Source organism: Perissodus microlepis, chromosome 14 (assembly GCF_051167445.1).
Source record: "Perissodus microlepis isolate ML-2025 ecotype Zambia chromosome 14, ASM5116744v1, whole genome shotgun sequence".
In the NCBI taxonomy this organism is placed as follows: Eukaryota; Metazoa; Chordata; class Actinopteri; order Cichliformes; family Cichlidae; genus Perissodus; species Perissodus microlepis.
In genome coordinates this window covers 1,612,674-1,632,027 of record NC_140474.1, presented here as the reverse complement: position 1 = coordinate 1,632,027, position 19,354 = coordinate 1,612,674, and the positions used below count along the sequence as shown (strand labels likewise).

The 19,354-nt window shown below is 43.1% G+C and overlaps 1 protein-coding gene across 5 annotated transcripts in view; it reads left to right on the top strand.

The window, feature by feature from the left end:
• The window catches only part of ltbp4 (latent transforming growth factor beta binding protein 4), a 54,801-nt gene that overhangs the window by 1,757 nt on the left and 33,690 nt on the right, over nt 1–19,354 (top strand). For all 5 annotated transcript variants that reach the window (XM_084951833.1, XM_084951830.1, XM_084951831.1 and 2 more), the window contains exons 2-5: nt 4,744–4,814; nt 7,183–7,858; nt 11,970–12,193; nt 17,477–17,683. In XM_084951833.1, the coding sequence (XP_084807959.1) occupies nt 4,744–4,814; nt 7,183–7,858; nt 11,970–12,193; nt 17,477–17,683 (1,178 nt within the window). The remainder of the gene's footprint in view (nt 1–4,743; nt 4,815–7,182; nt 7,859–11,969; nt 12,194–17,476; nt 17,684–19,354) is intronic.

Sequence of the window (19,354 nt, the reverse complement as noted above, 5' to 3'; positions counted from 1 at the left end):
TGTAGTGTGACCGTAAGGCAGCTCAGGAATGTGTGTGCGTGTGTGTGTGTGTGTGTGTGTGTGTGTGTTGACCGTGCGGGTTTAGGGGTAGATTCAGGCTCAGGTCGGGATTATCGTCCTTATAAACAGTGTGTGTTTAAACAGAGCCGGTTTAAGGGGGGAAAGCAGACATGTTTGTGTGAAGAAGCAGGCCTCGTTGGCTTCAGCGTACTGTCAGAGGAAGTGGCTGATTTAGCGTCATGCTCTCCAAACGCTCTAAACGATCAAACGTACACACAACGTTTTTTGGTCCCACACTCTACGTAAAGCTGGTTTGCTTTGTTTTTGGTGCTTTGACCCATGAAATGATCTTTTTAATTGGATTGGAAATTGTTGTCATGTGATGCGATCACATGACCTTCAACATGTATGTGGTGTAATTTTGTGTGTTATTGTGTGGTGAAGTGCAGGTGTGCTCAGGTAAAATGGGAGAGTGCGAGTTGGTAGTCACTCCTGTGACGGCTTCCAGAAGCTGGCCAATCAGAAGAAGGTGGGGAGTTTCGTGTTAGCATACATTAGCATCTGCAGTGAAACCAAAATCCTGCCACTTTGCTTCTGACAAACTCTTTATAACAAACATTGTTTGTTTGCTGTGAGATAAATACATTAAAAGTCTTCTTCTGCTGAGTCTGCAGAGGGTCTTTCTACATAAAACCACAGAAGAAGACAATGCTGCTTATTGCAGAGTTGCATTAATTTCAGCAGCAAACATTTGTTTGCTCAAAAGTCAAAATCCTTTAAGGATTTTCTGTACAAATCAAAGAAGTTCTGCTGTTAATCTGCCAGACATCACAAAGTCCACTTTTCTTTTCTTACCGTGCACACGCTGCACGTTGAATGACCCGAGTGTCTGCAGCAGGAACCACGTTACAGCAACATCTGCTGAGGAGAGAAGCTGGCTGATGGTGGAGATGCTGTCTGACAGAATCGTATATAAAACATGTTAATATTTAGCGTGTAGGACAGCACACGTCTGTCTGTGATTCTGCTGACTCTGAAACATCTTAAAGCCTCCCTGCTGCTGACACCGGTTTAATCTCAAACAGAAGAAGAAGAAGCTGCTGCGACTAAAACCAGCGTAGATCAGTTTAATGACAGCAGCTCTGCTCTGCGTCCACGTAGCAATCAGAAAGTCGAGTTTTTGTTTTATTTTATTTGCGTAATTAAATGCTCAACACTGTGTTTACCTTTATTTTTGTCCTGTATCGATACTTTTACATTTTCCTGCTTATATTAAGTTTCTTTGTATGAATGTGTGTATTAGCACACATATTTCTGTGTGGATCTATTCTGTTTATTTCAGTTCCATATTTTTTTCTTGGACTCTGTTAGAGCAGCTTTGCATGAGTCACAGTTTAAAATAATCCCTCTTTATGTCGTTCTGGGCCTTGATGCAGCCCGTCAGTTCATTCTCTATCTGAAACAAGCTGTTTTCATTTCTGTCCCCACAAAGGATCTTTCTTCTGATTGGTTGCCCCTCATAGATATTAGGTGGGTAGAGCTTCTCAACATGAGGTGACCGTACTAGAGCTATGCCTTTTCTATGACCTCACAGATCCAAGAGTAGAAAAAACTGTAAGAAACTGAGTGTTAAGAGAAGTCTGAAGCTACACCGACATCAGTATTTAAAGTTTTGGTCATGTTTAAAATGAGCGTTTCCCCCTGGAACAGGAGATGTACGACAGGAAATACCAAAAACCCTACACGTTAATAAATAAAATGTTTTATCGACCCTTCTCAGCTTCTCCAGCACATTTCTGTGGTTTCTTTTATAGCTCTTGATTTTTTTTGTCACTCCAATCGGTCGTCCCGTCAGGACAGAGAAAGCTCAGACTGACTGAGGGCGAGCTTTGTGTTTGTAGTTTTCTTTGTGGATGAAATGTGGAGGCCAACAGGCTGCTCAGTGTCTGAAGGCTAAAGGAGATTCTTTGAAGCTCAAAGTGTCTGAGAGCGTAGGAAGCAAACACAGGCTCGTGGTTTCAGAGAAGCTGTGGACTCCCTGACTCGACCCGACTCGGGTTCCTTCCTGACTTCTGGGTCATTCTTGTAGGTCTTTGGTGTTGGTGAAACTCTGGGATAATGTCCCCAAAAAGTCAGTGAAACAACCGTGTGTGTGTTTATGCCCCTCCCCCTGCACCTGACGTGGCACAGGTTGTAGTCATTTTAACAGAACAGCTTGTAATGAAAATATAAAAACACTCATTCAGACTCAGCACCGTGCTTCGACCCCAGAAAGAGTCTCATATGACCGTCACCGTGTTATTGTTGGCAGCTTAACTTCATTAATCCCTCGTTTCCTTAAAGTGCAGCGACTAGATGACTGATTAGCTGTTTGAGAAACAGTTAATTTTATAAAAGCTGCTGCAAAATGAAATGCTGTCTGCAGGTGCATGCATGACCTGGAGGAGGGTCATTACTCTGTAGGACGATTTGTTCTCAGTCACTTTCCTGAGGAAAGATTTCTTATTTTTAGCTTCTGATGTGTTTCTACTAAACTAAATGTGTTTCGATTTACTACCGATTGACTCTGAAAGCGGAGCTTTAACTTTCACTTGCTGGCTATTGTGGATCATCATATTTGATCAGGTGAAAGCTGTTTTAAAGTGGGAGATGCTAAAACACTTGTTTCAGAGAGAGGACACACTAAGTTCCAGTATAAGACAAAGAAGGATTATTTTAAACCGCAGATCATGCAAAGATGGTTCTGGAAATGATCAGACACTTCAGATTATTCTGCAGTTTGAATACTTGGGGATTATTCGATGATTGTGTTGCTCTAAGGCTGCAGGTGAAAGCATCAACAAAACGTATTTAAGCTGAGCTTTTTGTCGTGCTTTGCAGACTCAGGAAAATCCTTCGAATGTCTTTGTATTAAAGGTCTTAAAGTCTTAAATTTAATCTGGTGAACCAGCAGAAATCTTGCGACGTGCTTATTTCTATCAGCTGCCGTTCCTGTATGAAGGGGTCTTTACTCTAACTTGTACCCCTGCGCCTCTCTCCGGACTCACCCGTCTGTGTGTATACAGGTTCAGGACTGTATGTGTGGTAATGCTAAATCTTTGTTTGGACACACACTGATCCCGGTGTGAGTTAGTGGGGCCTCCTGTGCTGCTACAATACGACCGGTACGCTGTGAGTAATGATTAAATCCTCTGCAGAGAAGCTGTGTCCACACTCGGTCGGCTACATTTAACAAACAGCGTCTCATCTCTGCCGCCGCCCCCGAAACCCGAACCAAGCCCCGAGCCCGGTTTATTCATCGCTGTCAGAGTTATATCTGTTAGACCGCCTTGTTGCTTTCATGTCTGAACATCAGAAGATCTCCAGCCTAAACAATATATATAATCAATTTTCTCCCACTTACCCGGGTCACAGAGATACCCTCACATTCCCCTCCACATCCACTTCCTTGGGATACCGAGATGTTCTTGAAGCAAGCCTGCAGCCCGGATTGTTCTTAAGCCTTTTTCAGCTGCATTTTAGATGTTTAACATAAAGTTGTGTTTCTGTTACATTCATGCAAAAAGATGCAAAGCGAGAACTGGATCAGTATTTGATGTTGGATGGTGTTTGGTTTTTCGAAGCTGTCTCCAGGTGCACAAAGACCAGTTTTCAGACTGCTCTATGGACTTGGCTTCAAAGGATTGCAGTGAAGTTGCTGCCGAGACAGAACTTTCTCTGTTAATGAATATTGGAGAACTTCCCACAGTCACCACGACTCCCACAGCGTTCTTTACAATCTAGAACTAGTTCCGCTTATTTTCAGTGGAGAAGCATCAGTGGCATTTCCCAAAAGTGTAGCCGAACACACAAATGTCTCCATCAAAAATATGCACCAGAGAACTTGCCCATTTACTTTTAGGCTGCTCATCTTCGGGTCGTTGTGTGACCTCAGACTGACTCCATAACTTGTGTTGCACAGAGTTTGACCAGGACTTGGTTTTGGGACCTCTTGGAAACTTGCTGTTCAGGCTGTCTCAGTTTCTTCACTTTTAATGTGAATGTGAGTAAAATAGACTTCAATGATATTTAATCTCTGGTTTTGGAGCATTTTGTACCACTTTTCCTCTGAAACGCAGCTGGACAACAGCCTAGAACCAGCTCCCCTGGTGTGGAAGAGTTCTTGGGTGGATTTAAGTGGTCTCGATGCCAGAAAGACTCACACAGACCTTTTGTCTTTGGGAAGTGTTTCTAGAGTGATTTCCACTTCGGTTTCATCGTTCTAGATTTGAGTTAATCTCAGACTCAGTTTTGGATTTAGAGCAATTGTCTCGGGAAAAAAACCACGAACCCTAATGGTCAGGATTCAGTCTCTTTAGGGCTCTGATTGGCTGTTTGGGATCATGTTTTCTCTGCAGGGTGATCCAACACCTTTGATCAGCTGACTGCTTGTGTTAAGCTTTCAAACAAATCCTTTCTCTGGTTTCCCTCACACTTCCTGTTGTACACAGCTGTGGAGTCACACTGGCCCGTCACTTTGATGAGGGGCAGCGGCTCTTGATCCAAGGTTTGTCTGTGAATTGACTCCTTTTTCCCAGAAGACCTGCGAGGTAACGGTTTACTGGGAATGTTTAAATGTTTTATTGGAAGACAGTGAACGCAGCCGCAAATAGCGGACTGCCTGTTTGTAAGGAGGGAATGTTTTCTACCTTTTATTACTTCTAAATCAAGTGTTAAAGTTTAAAACGCCTCCTTTCTCTGCAGGCCTCGAGTATGTGGAGATCGCTGCTGTGCTGGATGGATGCTGTCGCCTAAAACCAGGAGATGCACCAAACGTGAGTATGACGTGAGGGAACCACCACTAGCATGAATTTTGTTAGAAGTGTTCTTTATTTTAGTCAACATCACTCATCTTGCTGCGCAGTTTAACAAATCTGCAGCACACACCTGCAACAAGCATGCACACTGATCCATCTGCAGATTTGGTTGATTTTGGTCCTCAGAGTGCAGCCCAGATGGATGCCCATAGCATCCACCCAGCGTCCAGCTGCTGAGTCTGCACAGACGGATCTGGTAATGCAGGTCAGGTGGAGCTGCTGTCAGCGTGCATCACAGTTTAAAGTGTGAAATGATGCTGGGTGGTGGAGTCCACATGCAGAGCTGGATTTATGCACTCCACCTGCAGACCTGCAGGCGCTCCCACAGAACAAAGTTTAAAGCAGAGTGGCTTCTCAAAGCTAACGGTTCATTTTTAATTCATAAAATCTGAACCTGCTTCTTCCTGTTAATCAAAGGAAACCTCTGGTGCTGATAAACGAAGCTAACATGGAAACGGCAAAAGCTGCTGAAACATTAGTGGAGACGATGAGCAGGAAGTTCACTTCCTGAGTCCGTAAAAACACTGAGCGCTCACTGTTGAACTCAGATTTGAAGCCAGCCTCGTGTGGACATTGATTAGTTTGATTAGCAATTCTTGGCTAAAACCAAACAACTTTTTTCGCCCTCTGTCACAGGGTCACATGATTGATTTGTTCATCCAGGTGATGTTTTTTTTTTTCAACACTTATTGTTTAGCAGCTCATCTCCAAACGAGAGGAGAATAAACTGGGTGATCGTTCTTCAGCTTTTCTCTTCATATCAGCAAAAACAAATCAAACTGTGAAACATCATCAGGACGTCCCAGACAAAATATCTCAGACTAATCTGGATCCAGGGGCTGAATCCATGCAGGATATAATGGGATATTATATTATACACGTGTGTGTGTGTGTGTGTGTGTGTGTTGTTATTCTGTGCAGATTAGCCACATATAAAAGTAATTTTACACACGTGGATCCTAATGGTTTCTTTCAGGACGGGATTATGGGGATTGTCTGAAGCAGAAACTCGTGAATAGAAACAGATTTTGCCTCTGACTCGCTTTCTCACACACACACACACACACACACACACACAGCTCAGGGCGTGCAGAGTGAAGTTTTGTGTTGAGTCACGTTGTTGAGCAGTTGGTCTGCAGACTCACAGAGGGAAACGCTGGCGCCGAGTTTCTGTTTGTCAGACAGGAAATGCAGATCAAACCAAAGAGAATAAAAGAATAAAACGCTGGTTATCCTGAGAAACTGCAGAGTTAAAAACCTGTTTTAATCTCAGCCCCACCCCCAACCTGGGTCTGACCTCAGATCAGTTTTAAAGGTGCTTCTCTGAGTGATTGAGTGATGCAGCAGTAACCTGCAGGTTGAGCTGCTCACAGACGCTGGTTTCTGGAAGTGTTCCTCAGCACATGCACTGATGTTTTAATGCAGTGCTGCTGATGCTCACAGATGTGCTATATATATAGCACATCTCTCTCTCTATAGAGAGAGAGAGATAGATAGAGAGAGAGAGAGAGAGAGAGAGAGAGATAGATATCTCTCTCTCTCTATCTATAGATAGAGAGAGAGAGATAGATATGAAACTGTTCTAGTTTGAAGGCGCAGATTTTTGCAGAGTGGTCAGCCTCTGCTCATCTATCCTTCTGAGAAACTCTGCCTCCTAAACATGCTCTTTTTATACCTGATCATGTTACCGACCCGTCTTTCAGCTACAGTGCGTTATAAGTGTTACAGCTGCATTCTGCCTGAAAGCCACCAGATGGCGATAACTGTGCAAACAGACATAGAAAACAGCTTTTTGTTGACCCCTGTAGACATCTTCCTGCTGAGTTTGGGGCTCAGACTGTCGTTGTGGGTCACATTGAATAATAATAAGTCTACATTTCAAATGGAGGATTATTTGTGGTATGCTCATTAGCTAATGACTTATGACTGATGGTCCATTAGCCAATGAGCTGCTGGTATGAGCTGCTGGTGTCTTTTATCCTGTCTTCCTTCTCTCATCCTAACCAATCACAGCAGATGGCCCCGCCCCTCCCTGAGCCTGGTTCTGTCGGAGGTTTCTTCCTGTTAAAAGGGAGTTTTTCCTTCCCACTGTCGCCAAAGTGCTGCTCATAGGGGGTCATATGATTGTTGGGTTTTTCTCTGTATCTATGAAGCGCCTTGAGGCGACTTTTGTTGTGATTTGGCGCTGTATAAATAAAATTGAATTGAATTGAATTGAATTGGTTTCACAGTGAGATCGGCCCAGCTTTGTTACATCAGGGTATTTGACTGCTGTCTACGCTGCAGTAATGTTCTGTTAATGAAATGCGCTCTCCTTCTTCTTCAGCCAGGTGTTCTCCTCCCTGCCGTAACGGGGCGCTGTGTCGACAGTTTAACAGGTGCGTGTGCAGACGAGGTTTCCATGGTTACCGCTGTCAGCTGCCCCTTTCTGCACCAGGACGCCTGCTGACATCCATCCACCCGACAGAGTTCCCGGTCCACCTCAGACCCCTCTGGATCCCACCACAACCAGCTCTGAGCCCCCAGAGAAGCACCAAACCTGCTGCCAGCTCACCTCCACCTGAACCTCCACCTGAACCTTCAGACCCGAACCCGACTTCCGCTCAGGCTGATGGAGAGGAGGACACAAAGGTCCCTGACTCTGGTCCTGCCCAGGCTGTAGGCTTTGGAGGTCAAACTGAAGAGAATGATGGAGCTGACAGTGGAGGAGGTGTTTCCAAGCGGTTTCTGACTCGTGAGGAGAACCAAGCCTCCCCAAAAAGTCCCACTGTAATCCGGCTCGATCCAGATCCAGATGAAGGGCTGACAGCGTCCAATCAGAGTTCTGATTCTGGATCTGAAGCAGAGGAGAGGAGACCAGGCACTTTCGAAACGCCTCCACCCGAGTTTGATCCAGGACGGGATGAGGAGGATCAGAATGAGGGGAAGGCAAGGATAGAGGAGAAGGAGAGGAGGACAGAAGAGAGGAAGGAGAAAAAGATGGCGGGAACAAAAAAGCTGAGGTAACAAAAAACTCATCTTCTTTATCTTCTCATCTCCTCTTTTTCCTTTCCTAACCTCCTTGTTTCCACTCCTCTGTCCTGGGTCACAAAAATAAAATCCCTCCTGAGTCTTTTCTGGTCCACTCTTCCTCGACCTTGATGGGAAACTTTAACTCTGTAACTCTCTTTATTTAAGCTCAGACTGTGTTTAAGGTGGGGGGACAGTCTAACCCCCTCTCCTTTCACAAAGGATCCTCCAGTGTCTCCTTTGCTAAAGGAGATGATGAAGGATGCACTGAGGCACCTTTCCTTAGTATCTGGAGAGTTTAACCAGCTGTTTTGTAGCTCCTCTTTGTCCTTCTCTCTCCTGCTTTTTCTTCTTCCTCATCATCACTGCACAGTCAGTGCCGTTCTCTGTTCAGACACCAGGTGGAGTTCTTTATTTGATTATACACGCTGTACTGTGCACTGTATGTTGTACAAAGATCAGGCACTACTTCCTGAAGCTGCTGGAGGCTCTAAAATTTTTTAAATGTTCCAGAATCAGCTGGGAAAACTTCTCCATCCATCCTGATCTTTGTTCCACATATCCGTCACCTCAGATCCAGATGAGGAGATGGGAAGAAAAACCTGAGCTTTCACTTCTCCGGAGAATCTGACCTCTGCTGAAATCCAGATTCACAAACTGAAAGTCAGCACGACCCTTGAGTCATAGGTCAGGTGGTGGAGGTCAAAGGTTAGAGCCATGGTCCCTACAGGCTGTAGGAGAATGTTTTAGTTCTGTCTGCTGCGGATTAAACAGAAGTTTTTCACAGTAAAGACCTTTTTCATCACAACAACAAGAGGGTTGCTAAGGATGCCTCTGAGTTTGTGTAGATTTTGGATAAACACCGAACCCCTCTGATCTGGGACAGAGTGTCAGCAATTCATCTCTTTTCTTCTCTGGTTTGAAATCATGGCTTTGGGTATCTGCTGATAATTTCGGTATGACTAAACAAGGATTTAATAATTCATCAACACTTATTTATCAACAAAAACCTAAAGGTTTTTTTTCTAGCTGCACATCAAACCTGCATTAAGATCAGGTCGGTGTTCGGTGTTGTTTCAGTGTCTTAAGCTGACATCATCCTGAGGACGGCTTGAGAAACTTCCTCTTGATGAGGAAGGTTTTTACCAACACCTTACCGTCAGGTGTCTGTTGGTACCTTTGTACTGATGCAGTGTGAAATGAATGAGTTGTTAAAAAACCATTCAGCATTTCTGATGAAGTAAACTCAGAACAACACGGACTCAGACGGGATAGATCTGGTTGCTGATATCTGATCCAGGATTTTGAGTAAGGATCAGATCAATATTGTCAACATCGTGTCACTTACCAAACGATGTTAACTCATCATTTTGAGCATGCACTCACCTTTACAGGCTACGCTTCAAAAACCCGTTGGTCTAACTAACAATCTTAAAAGTATAGCTTTTTGAATTTACAGCAATTCGTTTTACTTTTAATAAATCCAGCACTGATCTACGTGTCAAAACTAAAAGCATGATGAAGTAAAAGGTTAACCCCACAAAATTTTAATTATTAGCTCCTTATTCAGTCCATACAAGCTTGAAAGCACATCCTATGGACAGGAACTCCAGAAAGTGGGAGTCTTTGGTTGGAAGAAGTTTGTCACCCCCCCCCCCAGAGGGTTAAACTGGTTAAAGTTATATTTTTTCTTCTAGTTGAAATAACGTTCAGAAGCTGCATGTTTGGAACAGGCTGTTCAGATCTCTCCAGAGCTCTAAATCTAGAGCCGGTTTTGTCTGTACTGTGCTTTTTGTGGCTCATAAAAAGCGACAAAGCGGCAGCTGTAACATTTAAGTTCAGGAATGAAAAATAAACTTTGCATCAGACTGCAGGGCGTCTCTGTGGTTATCAGCTCCAGCAGATTAATCTGTGCTGTTTGTTCACTCTGCTGCTGCTGCACCACTGTTTTCTATCACTCTATTTATGGCCACTTGAAATCATTCTCTCAGTTTACTGCCCTAGGAAAGCATAACACTGGAGCTACACTGGGTCAGATGTATAATCTGTAACTGACATTCTGTTTGATTTCCTGTGAAAACAGCTTTTTTTTTTTTTTTTTTTTTTTTTTAAATTTACAGCAAGTCATTGCATAAAAAGATTTCTTAGAGGGTTACATTTCCCTAGTTGTGAAGTTGGTCTTCTGACTTGTTTTCTTGTGTTTTTAGACGTTATGGATGCCATAAAGATGGTGCATAAAAAGTACATTTGCTACATGATTGCTAAACAGCTAAAGTTAAGGAACTATACTAAGAATGGCTAAGGATCACAGATAAATGCTAACTATGGTTAAAGTTATAAAGAAAAATGGTAGCAAGAACTAAAGTTATAGAAGATTTGCCTGTGACATCATGTGCAGATTGGACATGACTGGATCATACCCAGTAACATTGTTTACATAGAAATTATCAATGCTATTTTCCAACACCTATATTCTGCTGTCAGCGACAGAAAGAGAATCGTTTTTTTTATCACTTTCCCGCTGGTTGTGATAAAAGAAGACTAAAAATATATCAGACACGCTGCCCTCAGTACCTGGCCAGCTGAACAACAACATAATTTTACAAGCTAACATCATGCCAGCTAAAATTAGGCTCCAGCATCCTAAAAGTACTTTTTGTTTGAAAAACAGCTTAATTATATTCCCACATCAAATGAGAGTTTTTAGCTAAGTGTGAATGTGCCCAAGTTGGAGCCACTTCACAAAGGTTTTCAGTAACAACGGCAAACAGGTGCTAACAGCAGCTAACAGGCAAAAATAGCAGTTCTTACTGACAGAAAATGACAACAGTTCTCATCAACAATTCACCTCAGTGTCACTGTCATCAATCAGCGAGGCTGACTCGTCGACAGTGTAAGGAATAATACGCAGAGACATGTCAAAATGTCATAAAAAAATCAAGTAAATGTCTAAGCAGTGATCAGTGACCGTGGTCCACTCATTCAAGTGACTGCAATTCCAGGCAGAGTCCAGTGACTGAGGTTTGTTACCTATCTTGACGCAAAATACTAGTAAGTGTGCAAAATTTTGTTGGGCTTCAGATCTTCTCCAGTATAATTTGAGGGGTCATTGATAACATAATGATATAAATTATGTGCCATGAAGTCCGGGAATGTGCCAGGGACTTCACACCAACACTTGTTTACTCATAGTTGCCATAGTTTATCTGATCTGCATATTATTTGGTACGTTTTTCACTAACTTGAGGTGTCAAGATTGTTACACACCCAAAATGGTTGACAAGCACTAAGTGATCACGTGTCTGCAAAACCTCTCTAAAAACATGCTAACAGTGGCTGAAGTTTTAGAAAGATAGTAAATATGAATAAAGTTATTTTAAAAGATGCTAACTACAATTAAAGTTATAAAAGACTAACTTAATAACTTACTATTAACTTACTATTAAATTAACTTATCTAATTAGCTATCTGCTAGCTGTTATTACTGTTCAGCTGTTAGTGCTATTACTGTTCAGCTGTTAGTGTTCAACTTGTAGTGCCATTACTGTTCAGCTGTTAGTGTTATTACTGTTCAGCTGTTAGTGTTATTACTGTTCAGCTGTTAGTGTTATTACTGTTCAGCTGTTAGTGTTCAGCTTGTAGTGCCATTACTGTTCAGCTTTTAGTGTTATTACGCTTCAGCTGTTTGTGTTCAGCTTTTAGTGCCATTACTGTTCAGCTGTTAGTGTTCAGCTGTTAGTGCTACTGTTCAGCTGTTAGTGTTATTCCTGTTCAGCTGTAAGTGTTATTCTTTTTCAGCTGTTACGTGTTATTACTGTTCAGCTGTTAGTGTTATTAGTTATTCTTTTTCAGATGTTAGTGCTATTACTGTTCAGCTTTTAGTGCTATTACTGTTCAGCTTTTAGTGCTATTACTCTTCAGCTGTTAGTGTTATTACTCTTCAGCTGTTAGTGTTATTTAGTCTGATGGTAAAATTGTAATCATATATTCTTGCATTGTGCATGATAGTTTTTGTGTATATTTAAAGTAATTTTTTTGTTTATGTATTTTTTGTGTTTATTGACTACATATTATGTGTTTGCTGTTATATAATGTATGTAATAGCCTGAGAGAGGTCCAGGCAGTGCTGCTGAGAAAGACTCTGTCACACGGAGGAAGAGGTGACAAGATGGCCGCCCTGCTGATGAAGCACATTGAGAGGGAGAGGAATAAAGTTCACAGTGCAACCTCCCCTTTTAATGCTTCCTCATCCTCCTCGCTGAAAACAAGTGTGAAGACGTTCCACACCCAGAAGGGGCAGTACAGCGTCCATTTCAACACCCTGACAGGTCAGCGATGTCAGTTATTTGAATGTTTTTTTTTACACTTACATGTTTCATATTGTCAAACAGTTTTAATATTAGACAAAGCTAATGACAGCTAACAGCAGCAAAAATAAACACTGAGGGCCATGAGTGCAAAAATAAATTGATTAAATACATTAATAAATAATTAAATGTTTCAACAATTAATGGAACCAACTTGATAAAAAAATATTAAATAGTTTGTTAATTACATGTATAATTAATACAGAAAAGACAGAAAAGTTCAGGGTATACTCAACAACTAGCTTTAGTGACACTGTCATCAGACAGACGTGAGCGTCACCGGCTCAAATCGACTCATATCCAGAGTACGTAGACGTGGACACATACTAACAGCTGAGGTAAGCAGCGGACTGACAGCCTACACTCAGTACAGATGAATGGGAGCTTTTTGTCCTACAGCAGCCATTGTAGCTAGGATTATGCTACAGTGGGAGTGCAAGAAAACATAACTGCAATCTGCTGAGTGGTGAGATTTTACACACTGTACCTTTAAGTGTGAGAAATAAGAAAAAAAACGAAGAAATCAAGAACGGGCCAAAGTTTGATAAAATAGCACAAAAGACAAAATTGTGTCCAATACTCGACCTGATGCTGATGAGACAATAACCAAAGGTGGAGGTTGACTCTGAAATACATTAAAGTAAAATACAAACAACTCTTTATGATGCACCCTTTGCACTCTAAGGTTGCCATATAGGCTTTTTCATATAATTTCATATAAAAAGGGTGCCAGATTAGCTCAGTGGGTGAGCGGGCAACTATGTGCTGCATGTAGTGGCCTGGGTTTCAGTCCGACCCTTTGCTGCATGTCTTCCTCTCTCTCTTTCCCTGTTTTCCTGCCTCTCTCTATCCAATAAAGGCTAAAATACCAAAAAATAAATAAATAAAAAAGTGAAAATTCTGGTGTGGTGTTACAGATATCACAGCGCTCTTAACGTGCCCGATCATGTTTGGGCACAGTAAGAGTAACCGTGTATTCGCCTCACATACCACTACGTGTGGATCATTATTTTCTCTAATAACCTGAGCGGAGCCGATATGTTGGTGCTGATGGATAAAAGGCGCGCGTCTATCAGCCATGCGCTGCAGGAATGCGCTGTTTGTTTCCACCCACCATGTGTTAATGGAGCTGAAAGCCATGTTTTCATTGTGCGCTTCAGATAAGGACAGCGTTAATGCGGTGTCAGAGTCCGGGCCTGATCGTCGTGATTAGACCTGTAAACAGTTCCTGTCTTTGTTCTGCTTTGGGGAGAACCCGGTTCATGCAGGAACGGCTGAAAGCTGCAGATGGAGGCTTTCTCATAGCTCTGGTGGAAGCTGGTTCTGAGATGTTTCCAGTTTGGCTTGACCTGAGTCCTTTTATTAAGGATGACTGGAACACATGCATCCATAATTTTTGTGTGTTTGTCCATCGTTGTCAGATTATCAGTTAAAAAAACAGTTGACAACATAAAAACAAACCCAGGCCCAAAAAAACTGAGTTTATGAGTTTTGTTATGTACCATTAACAAAAATATTAGCTGGCACCTGTTGGTGAACTGCAAAATCCTCCTTTGCACACCTTTGTTGTTCACTTTTTAAAAGGAATAAAACCTGCAGCTCCCGCTGGCATCAAACGCCGGCCGTCAGCTCCCGTTTCCTTAAACTGTGACAGAGCAGATCATTATGAGCATTTGTGAAAGCTGACTCCTGCGGTGAGACCGGAGCCTTAAGAAACTGGTGGTGCTGTAATAACAATAATAATATTGCTTGTTTTGTTTCTGCCTTACAGCAGCTCTCCGTCTGTCAGTCAGGACATGAGCTCATAGGAAAACACCCACAGGAACAACCAGCCTCTATTCCAGCCAGAGCCACAGCCTCACCTCTGCTGGGGCCCCCGTTACTGGTTCAGTGACACGGGGCAGTGTCACCCTGTGAAGTCCAACAGTGGTTCAGTTTTATTTATACAGCACAGAACCTCAATAATATTCACCTCAAAGTGCTTTATACTGTGAGGCAAAGACCCAACAATCAGATGAGCCTATGAGCAGCCGTGTATCGCTGATCTGATGAAAAGGCTCTGCCTCCCATTCTACAGGGTGGGCCATTTATATGGATACACCATCATAACATGGGAATGGTTGGTGATATTAAAGTCCTGTTTGTGGCACATGAGTATATGTGAGGGGGCAAACTCCTCAAGATGGGTGGTGACCATGGTGGCCATTTAGAAGTCGGCCATCTTGGATACAACTTTTGTTTTTTCAATAGGAAGAGGGCCATGTGACACATCAAACTTATTGGTAATGTCACAAGAACAACAATGGTATGCTTGGTTTCAACGTAACTTTATTCTCTCATGAGTTATTTACAAGTTTCTGACCACTTATAAAATGTGTTCAATGTGCTGCCCATTGTGTTGGATTGTCAATGCAACCCTCTTCTCCCACTCTTCACACACTGATAGCAACACCGCAGGAGAAATGCCAGCACAGGCATCCAGTATCCGTAGTTTCAGGTGCTGCACATCTCGTATCTTCACACCATAGACAATTGCCTTCAGATGACCCCAAAGATAAAAGTCTAAGGGGGTCAGATCGGGAGACCTTGGGGGCCATTCAACTGGCCCACAACAACCAATCCACTTTCCAGGAAACTGTTCATCTAGGAATGCTCGGACCTGGCACCCATAATGTGCTGGTGCACCATCTTGCTGGAAAAACTCAGGGAACGTGCCAGCTTCAGTGCGTAAAGAGGGAAACACATCATCATGTAGCAATTTCAAATATCCAGTGGCCTTGAGGTTTCCATTGATGAAGAATGGACCCACTATCGTTGTGCCCCATATACCACACCAAAACATCACTTTTGTTGTTCCAACAGTCTTGGTGGGTTAGTGTCAGACCAATAGCGGTGGTTTTGTTTGTTAACTTCACCATTCACATAAAAGTTTGCCTCATCACTGAACAAAATCTTCTGCGTGAACTGAGGGTCCTGTTCCAATTTTTGTTTCGCCCATTCTGCAAATTCTGTGCGCTGATCTGGGTCATCCTCGTTGAGATGCTGCAGTAGCTGGAGTTTGTAAGGATGCCATTTGTGAGTAGCTAATATCCGCCGAAGGGATGTTCGACTAATGCCACTCTCCAGTGACATGCGGCGAGTGCTACGCTGTGGGCTCTTGCTGAATGAAGCTAGGACAGCCACTGATGTTTCTTCATTGGTGACAGTTTTCTTGCGTCCACATTTTGGCAAATTGAACACATTTTATAAGTGTTCAGAAACTTGTAAATAACTCATGAAAGAATAAAGTTACATTTACAACAAAAGTTGTATCCAAGATGGCCGACTTCTAAATGGCCACCATGGTCACCACCCATCTTGAGGAGTTTGCCCCCTCACATATACTAATGTGCCACAAACAGGACTTTAATATCACCAACCATTCCCATGTTGTTGCGGTGTAACCATATAAATGGCCCACCCTGTACTTTTAAATACTCTACGAAACACAAGTAAGTCTGCAGTGTGAGAGCGAAGTGCTCTGATGGAGTGATATGGTACTACAAGGTCATTAAGATAAGGTGAGCGATGTTCCAGTGTATCATGGAAATAAGTCACTGATTAAAAAAGAGAGCGATGAAGCTTCCTGTGAGCTCTGTGCACGTCAAACAATATATAATTATTATATGTAATTAAATACTAAGATTTTATTTATAACCGTCTGCTCATAGTTTCAGAGCAGATGGAGTCTGTCTCAGCTCTCATTGGCTGAGAGGCCTTTGGGTTTTACCCTGCAGAGCGAAGCTGCTCTAAAGCTGATCAGAGATCAGCAGGCATGAAATCGTGATCCACTGACCAATCAGATCTCCAGAAAATATCCCTCAGACCTCAGTGCTCAGAGAGAAAGAGAGAGGGAGGGTAGAAAAATAGATCCTTAGGATCAACTTGATCCCTTATTCGTCCAAAGCAGTTTCTTTGTTGTGTGGAACAGCTCACCCTCATATGAAGTTTGCATGTTTGATTTGTTCTTTGGTTTCTCTCAGACAGTTTAACACAGCTGAAATAAAACCGACTGTTTCCACTGGTTTCCCAGTATAACCAACCAGTCGCACTGCTTAGTGTGCACTTTAATACTTATATTTATACAGCGCCAAATCACAACAACAGTTGTCTCAAGGCGTTTTTTATTGTAAGGCAAAGACCCTACGATAGTACAAAGACCTTGATCGAGGAAAAACTCCTTTTAAACAGGAAGAAACCTCCAGCAATAGAAAAGAGGAAAGCAAAATAATTTGCTGACTCCAGCAAAAGTCAGCAAATAATCATAAAGTAGGGAGGATTGTGACACCAGGGGTGCAGTTTCAATGGAAGCTCCGATCCTCGTTTGACACATCTGGTTTCAAAACACCAAAATGGTGACGGCAAAAACGCTCGTCATGTGACATCCATCTTTTACACTGTGTATGGATGTGTTGGGCCTCCATTGGAGTCTGATGGAGACAAAACACAGAGCAAAAACACACTGAATGCTGGGTCACTTTGGCATGGTATCAGCGTCAAAGGTCAGTGTTGGTCAGTGTTGCGTTCACAGGTGGAGGAAATGATCGGATTCTGTCGGTTTAAAGTTGAGGCTTTCCCTCAAACTCTGCACCGTGGAGCCACTTTAAGACTTTTGGTGAATATGACCCCCAGAAACCCAAAACCGGGGTTGCATCACCACCGTGACGTCCTCCAGTGTTCTGCAGTGGGTTATGAAACTGTGTGCAGAGATAAAGGGCCTCTGTTCGTACCGAAGAAAAGGCCAATAAAGTAAGAAGAGGAGGAGTGAAGAGGGGAGAGAGATTGATACAGTAATGCTTGCTCTCTCAGTGTGGACTGATGGACCAGATCCCCGCTAAACATTTTGTTTGGATTGGAGCCCAGTCCTGCACACTGCTTTCAATTATCTCTCTCCCCTCTCTCTCTCCTGCTCGCTCGCTCTCACTCAGGAGTGTTTAGGGAAAAACCGAACTGGGAGAGGGGAGGGGGGAAATGTGTTTTCTTCTTCCTTCCTTCCCTCCTTTTTTCCTGCGACGCTCGTTCGCACTCCACCACAGAGCAAGAAAGAGAGAAAGCGGGGCAGAGCCAGAGCGCCGAGGTTTGGGAGTTTTTTGGCGATGCATCACGCTCGCAAACTTTGACTCCAAACACTCGACATGTGGCGACTCTGCTGTTTCCTGTCACTGTCCTGCTCCTTCATCTTCTTCTTCACCTCTCTTCTGCCAGCCGATGGACAGACAGCAGGAGGAGGAGTGAGAGGAGGGGGAGGAGTAGAGACGATCCAGGTGATGTTCACGCCGACCATCTGCAAGGTGCGCTGTAGCCAGGACCGATGTGTCAACTACTGCGAGAGAGGCAACGTGACGACACTGTACAGCGGCGGCGAAGGAGGAGGAAGGAGAGACGGCTCTCACGGACCAGGCTTCAGAGTCTGTGAGTTGAAGCTTTAACTTTAAAGACCTGCATGTGAATAAATAACTCTGTCACAGAGAGGGACAGTGTCGGGTTCACTGCCATGTTTGCGTGCAGTAAATAATGCACACGTGCAGGTTTGTGCAGCTTGTCTTAAATCTGCTTCAAATTTAAATTCCTGCTGGAAGTTGGTGTAAAGCTTCCAGTATGAAGTGATGTGAAGTGATCAGCAGGATGTGAGCAAACTTTTATGTCCACGACATCCGTGTATTGTGTTGAAGAGATATCAGCTGAAGTCGAGCTAGGGCCAGCTGGTCTTGATGTAATCCCAGTTCAGACCACAAGATGGTGCTGTGAGACCACGCAACCTTTATTTATGAAAATAATTGAGACGCAGAATTTCCCGTTCATGTCCCTGAAAACGTCATGAAAACGCATTTGAGTCATTAATATGTTCTTATTTAAAATGGGCAGCGTCCAAATGTCCTGCAGAATCCTCTGTAGCTAAAAAACAAGCACTCACCGAACAAACACGAACCAGCAGTTTTACTGCGGGTTGTTTTTGACCTGTTTCACGTTACATGTGAATCACCAAAGGTTACATTAGCTTTGTACCATAAACCTCACAACAGCCATGTTATTGGTCACATAACAGTATTAACAAAGGCCCTGACAGCACAAACACGTCCAAAGGTCCAGTTCAGGGACTCCAGTTAGCTGAGGTGAAGCCGAGCAGACCGCTAACAGCCTCAGCCACATGTCAGTCAAAGAGCCCCCAATAATACAAATTTTAAGCCTTAATACAGTTTAAACAGGTGAGCTATAAAAACATTTTTTTGTGTACAGTTGTGATGAAGGCAAAATTATCTACACACCTAACAGATTGTGCATCAGGCTGTAAACATGTTTAGTTTTGCTGTAAAGTTTTGAATGGGAGTCTATGGGGACTGACTCACTGCTGACACCAGCCTCTTGTGGATGTTAAAGGAACTGCAGCTTTTGTTAATGGGTCTGCTTAATTCTTCTGTCCCAGCCGAGTCCACCACTGCTGGCAGTATCATCCGTTTTTGTGTTTTGTTGCCCATAAATAGCGAGGAGTGTTTTATTATCTTAATGCTGCTGGGGTTTTTTCTTCTTCTTCTTTGTTTGAGGAATCTGGACATTCTTTATGAATTACTGTAAGTGTTGTCAGATGATCTCTGCCTAGATTTACTTTGCTAAAGTCAGATATTGGACTCTTGGACTTGAATCTGAGGTAACATGAGAGGCTCAAACCTGAGATTTACACCAAAATTTATAGCGAATGAGCTCGAGAAAATTCCAGCCCGTCAGAGATAATAACTCCTGCGCTGAACATTTGATCTTCACGCTCTCAATGAGGCTTCACGTGTGAAGCTGCTCCAGCTGAGTCATGTGACCTGCAGCTCTTTGATGGTTGGCAGAGTTGGGAGGCTGAAGCCCAGCCAGTGAATAGTTGTATAGTCTGATCTGATCCCTGGTCAGTGAGTGTTAATCGTTCCTGCTGGCAGCGAGTCGGAGCTGTCAAACAGCTCAGGACTCTCGCAGAAAGCACAGAGCGTCCAGCACTGTTTAATTTAAACTTAATTAGTGGGTCGAAACACAAGCCAGCAGTTTATCTAATCACCAATCACTCGTTACATTATTTCCAACTGTAATTGTATCTCAATTACC